Consider the following 4,611-nt stretch of genomic DNA (forward strand, 5'->3'; position numbering starts at 1 on the left):
TCCACATAGTTCTGCCAAACTTATGCTAACTGTTCGCTAGCTTGTAAACAAATCCATGTGCTTTATCGTTCGTTACCTTTTCCCACAGTTTGAAATAGCATACTGCACAATTTCTCCAGCAGAGAAGTTCCCCTTTAAGTAGTACAGTATAGAAAATCATTGTGTGGCGGTCAGTGTTGATATTGTGGTGGGCCGCCACAAATAAGTCAATGTATGTGAAACACTGCCCCTGTCTGGCAAAGTCTGTCTGTCTGTAGTTGTGTAAAGGTACAGTATTTACATACAAAAGATGAATCCAAAGTAGACTATAAGACACCAGTGAAACGATTGGGATTCCTTTCCTACACCTCTCGCAGCCTAACCAATCACATTGATCAGGGATTCATAACGTTCCTACTTTGCCTAAACTTTACAAACTGACAATAAACAGAATTGGCAGTTAGGAAACAATGTATGTGTACCTATCTTTGCTGTAAATAAATGTACACATTCTTCCAACTGCAATTTGTTATGTTTACAGGAGTCACTACTACCGTTTAACACAGCCACTTTCGATTTCGAAACTATAGCGTCATCCCCTCTTGTCACTGATTGGGCAGGTAATATACCTACAGATGGAAACGTTAGTGAACTATGGTGTTCCAGACTAGTATCTCCCTGAAAGGAGATCTGGGTGGGCGTGGCCAGGCTATTTAGGTGTGGCACACTGAATAAAAGTAACATAAGTCGAAAGTACTTACAAATTGCTAATTAAAATCTTTCTGGGGAAAGAAATGTGCATGGTGAAGATAACAATACCGACAAATGAAGTGCATTGGTGGTCCCTTTTTTCTGAATGGAAACAGCTGATTATTTCAAAGGTGCTTCTTGAATGAAATAAATAATCAAGCTTGAAATTATGCTCTTCAACTGTACAAGGATTTTGTAGCTGTGAGGTTAGTAGTCTCCCCTCTACTTACGCTGAAACATCATTGGCCAGATTCAGGTGGGCGGGAACCGTTTCAAAATATCATCCATCCTCCACGCCATTGCAACTCTTGTGCAATCGGAATCGCGCGCTTGTCCAATGTATTGCGCAAAGCCACATAGGCTATTATTAATGCAAAGAAAAGTATGTTAACATGGACCATATGTTTTAGAAACGATAGGATTATGTTAGTGAAAGAATGGAAAATACTGTCGACGCGGAAAGTTTGATTTCGATTTCTTTGAGGAAAATTCAGAGTTCACGGACGCAAAGAGGTGGCATCAAGCTATATAAAAACCTCTTAGTTTCTTATGTGCTAAGAAATGCCAGGCAGGTCTGCGTAGTTGACAAGCAAGATGAGACTCGTCCGAATCTTGTTGATGAAAATAGATGTATGCATACCATTACGAGTGACTTTAAATCTCATAATTCAGATTGTAACGTGGATTTGACTGACGGGGTGCGAGGAAATGATTTGGTAACAGTGTGTGCACGGCAGTCTCTGTCGTGGTCTGTTTGCCTACTTACGGACCGTCACCAGGAGTATACAGAGAATGAGATCTTTCAAACATTCAGTGAACAATCATTTCCTCCTGGTTCTGACTTCTTGAACCCAGAATGCTGTCAGACCACGATGTTGGACTTGGATACGCACGTAGTGTCAACTGTGGACAGTAGTAGCTGCCATGTGGATTGCTCCGGTGCACAAACATCTTTGCGCAACAACGTCTGGAGAAAACGAAAGGTGGATTTCTTCAACATTGATGAAGAACGGTTGGATTTAAGCTCTTGTAAAAAAGAAAGACTTTATATTACATGTCCGCCGAATGAGAAGTCGGACTCTGTCGACGTTTCCAACATCGTCTCTATTTTAAGTTTCAGTTTAACCGAATTTATGAGCATCCAGACAGACGTAGAACAACATAGAAACAAAACCTTCCCCATGTCATCTGCGTCGTGTAGTGAAGCATGGACACGAGCAATTGAAGCATGTTGACTGATTTGATATTGTTCCCCATTGGAAAAGATACGTCATCAAATGGACACATTGGTTTTGGGAACCTTTTGGTGGGTGTGGAGAGAGAGAGAGAGAGAGAGAGAGAGAGAGAGAGAGACGAAACGCAGCAAGGCGCATACGAAATGTCAACAGTGTTACACGTGGTGACCTCAGTTAAGGAAACATGAAGGTGATTGTAGGCCTATCATCAATATCGGCAGTGCTTTGAAATCTGCTGTCTGCCCTACTGTCTGAGATAACACCACAAATGCTGCAATTGCGTTAATGCATAATGGTTTTCCCTTAAAAGTCAAGGAAGTGCATGTTCAGTGTGATACTCGTATGTGAGTGAACTAGTTGCATCTGTCTTTCCGTTGGGGAGGTTTTATTTTTCTATGCATTGCCAATAAAATGTATGTTCATAATTACTTGTGGCAGGCTACTCCTTTTATTGCGATTGCATCAGCATTCCGATTAATAAGACAATTAATCTATCAACTGAAGCGTCTGTCAGATCTCTAGTGGTTGGTCTTCTGTATAGCAAAAATACATAGGCCTACATGCCTAAACAACCTTATTGTTTAATGACATTTTGGGTTGTCAATTTTAGTTATTTCTTTTTCATTCGTTAGTTTCCTGGCATCTTGTCACATCTGTTTTCACCGCCACACAAACAATCCAGGGGGGAATTCCAAGTACGTGGTTTAGTGACAAACCTGGGTTAGTTAACTCAGAGTAAATTGTAAACCAACAAGAGCCCTATGGCATTGTTTTGTTAGAAGAATGAAGCCATACAGCTCTTCTATTAGGAGGTTTACACCTTACTTTGAGTTAACTTACCCATGTTTGTCACTAAACCACGTACTTGGAATACCCTCCAGAATTCTCAAAATAAACACGCCATTGCATGATAAGTATGTACTTCAAAATTCTTCTTCATGTATGTTTGAACCACTCAAACTAAAAAAAATCTTTACTAATTCAAAGCCATCTCTCTGTAAACAACCTTAAAAAATGTAAGGTAAAAATATAACATAAGAGCGCACCCTACTGGCTCAGGGTGAAAATAACCTTCTGGCACACTAGGCTTCCAAGGAATTTGTAGATAACAGTGGACCTAATTACATTTTTTTCTTCACATAGGCATTCAGTCGTTAAAAAAATAATTTCCTTTTCCTCCACACTCAAAGACGTTCCTCTGTTAATTCTAAGGCAGCTAAATTAATACTAAATTAATGAAATTAAACAACAACAACAAAAACACACATCTGTTCTGTTAGGGGACACTCCATCCACCATACACACATGACAAAATCATATTTTTTTACATACTATGAGAGTAACATATTTACATAGCCAAATATATGGTTTGTGTTAACAAACGTATGCTATGGGTTTGTGGGTAACAGTCACTTCAAAAAAATAATCTATTCACAAACAATATCATGTCAGATGTTTAGTATTGGAATAGCCTGGCTAGCGCCACCACTTCTCAATGAGACGTGGTCTGGGAACCAAACGTTCATTTTCTCGTATTTGAAAAAAAAAATACCCAGATCCGTTTATTGGGTGCCACGGATGTCTATCAAATGCGTCTGTGCATAGCTCATCATCATCTTGCTTTCCCCCCTGTTCTGTGATTGGTTCCCTATCTGAGGCAAAAATTAGGGCGGTAGTTTCCAGGCTGCCTTAGCAGCGTGAATCAAATCGCGCGCAAGGCAGCATGGGAACACCCAGGCTAGTATTGGAAAGCAATTCAGTTCAATTAAATTCAAAACACTTTATTTATCCCCAGGGGGCATTTTGCATAGCCACGTAGAGTAGTACATAGATAAACAACATAAAATATACATACAAGTGTTAGAGACTATATTTTAAATAAAAATATGTAAAAACAGGTAGTTAAGTGCACTGTGCTTTTTAAGAACTATTACATGCTGCAAGTCACTATCTATGTGCCTGTGGTATTGACTGAGGTAGAGTCTGGATATATGGGGCGCCAAATGTAACATACCTTATTTCATGGACAGAATGACTTTTGTGTGACGAAATACATATATTCATTACGAAACCATGTTACATCGTAACGCCTTTTGTCCACGGAATGCACAAATTGGTTTGCATTGTGTCCACGAAACACTAAGAGAACACATCATTTCGTGGACAAAATTGACTGGTGGCCTTTTCCTTTCGTGGACATAATGCTGAATGCACTATTCACTGTCGTAGACGAAATAAACTCTTTTTTTGGTCAAAAGTAATTCTATCTACGAAAATACGGAATGCACATACACGCATCATTCTGTGAATCCCATTTCATTACGTGGACAAAATGCATACAGAATCACGAAATCAGTTTTGTGACCTGCTACAATACATTTCGTGAGTCAGCAGTTTACGGAATTAATTATTTGTCAGGATAATTTCATTACGTGGACGAAATGCATAAGAGAATCACGAAATCACTTTTGTGACCTGCTACAATACATTTCGTGTGTCAGCAGTTTACGAAATGAATTCTGTTTCACGATAATTCCATTATGAGGACAAAATGCATAACAGGATCACGAAATCAGTTTTGTGACCTGCTACAATACTGCAACAAACTGCAAAGTTGTCTCAGAACAGTTTTATTGGTTACGTACCA

The 4,611-nt window shown here is 39.3% G+C and overlaps 1 protein-coding gene across 1 annotated transcript; it reads left to right on the forward strand.

Annotated features, from left to right (window-relative positions):
• Positions 1–1,050: 1,050 nt before the first annotated feature.
• On the forward strand, positions 1,051–2,389 carry LOC125294939 (immediate early response gene 5-like protein). Its single transcript, XM_048244024.1, has one exon. The coding sequence runs from the start codon at positions 1,167–1,169 to the stop codon at positions 1,962–1,964; it is 798 nt and encodes a 265-aa protein (XP_048099981.1). The 5' UTR covers positions 1,051–1,166; the 3' UTR covers positions 1,965–2,389.
• The last annotated feature ends 2,222 nt before the right edge of the window (positions 2,390–4,611 follow it).

This window comes from Alosa alosa, chromosome 5 (assembly GCF_017589495.1).
Source record: "Alosa alosa isolate M-15738 ecotype Scorff River chromosome 5, AALO_Geno_1.1, whole genome shotgun sequence".
Lineage (NCBI taxonomy): Eukaryota > Metazoa > Chordata > Actinopteri > Clupeiformes > Clupeidae > Alosa > Alosa alosa.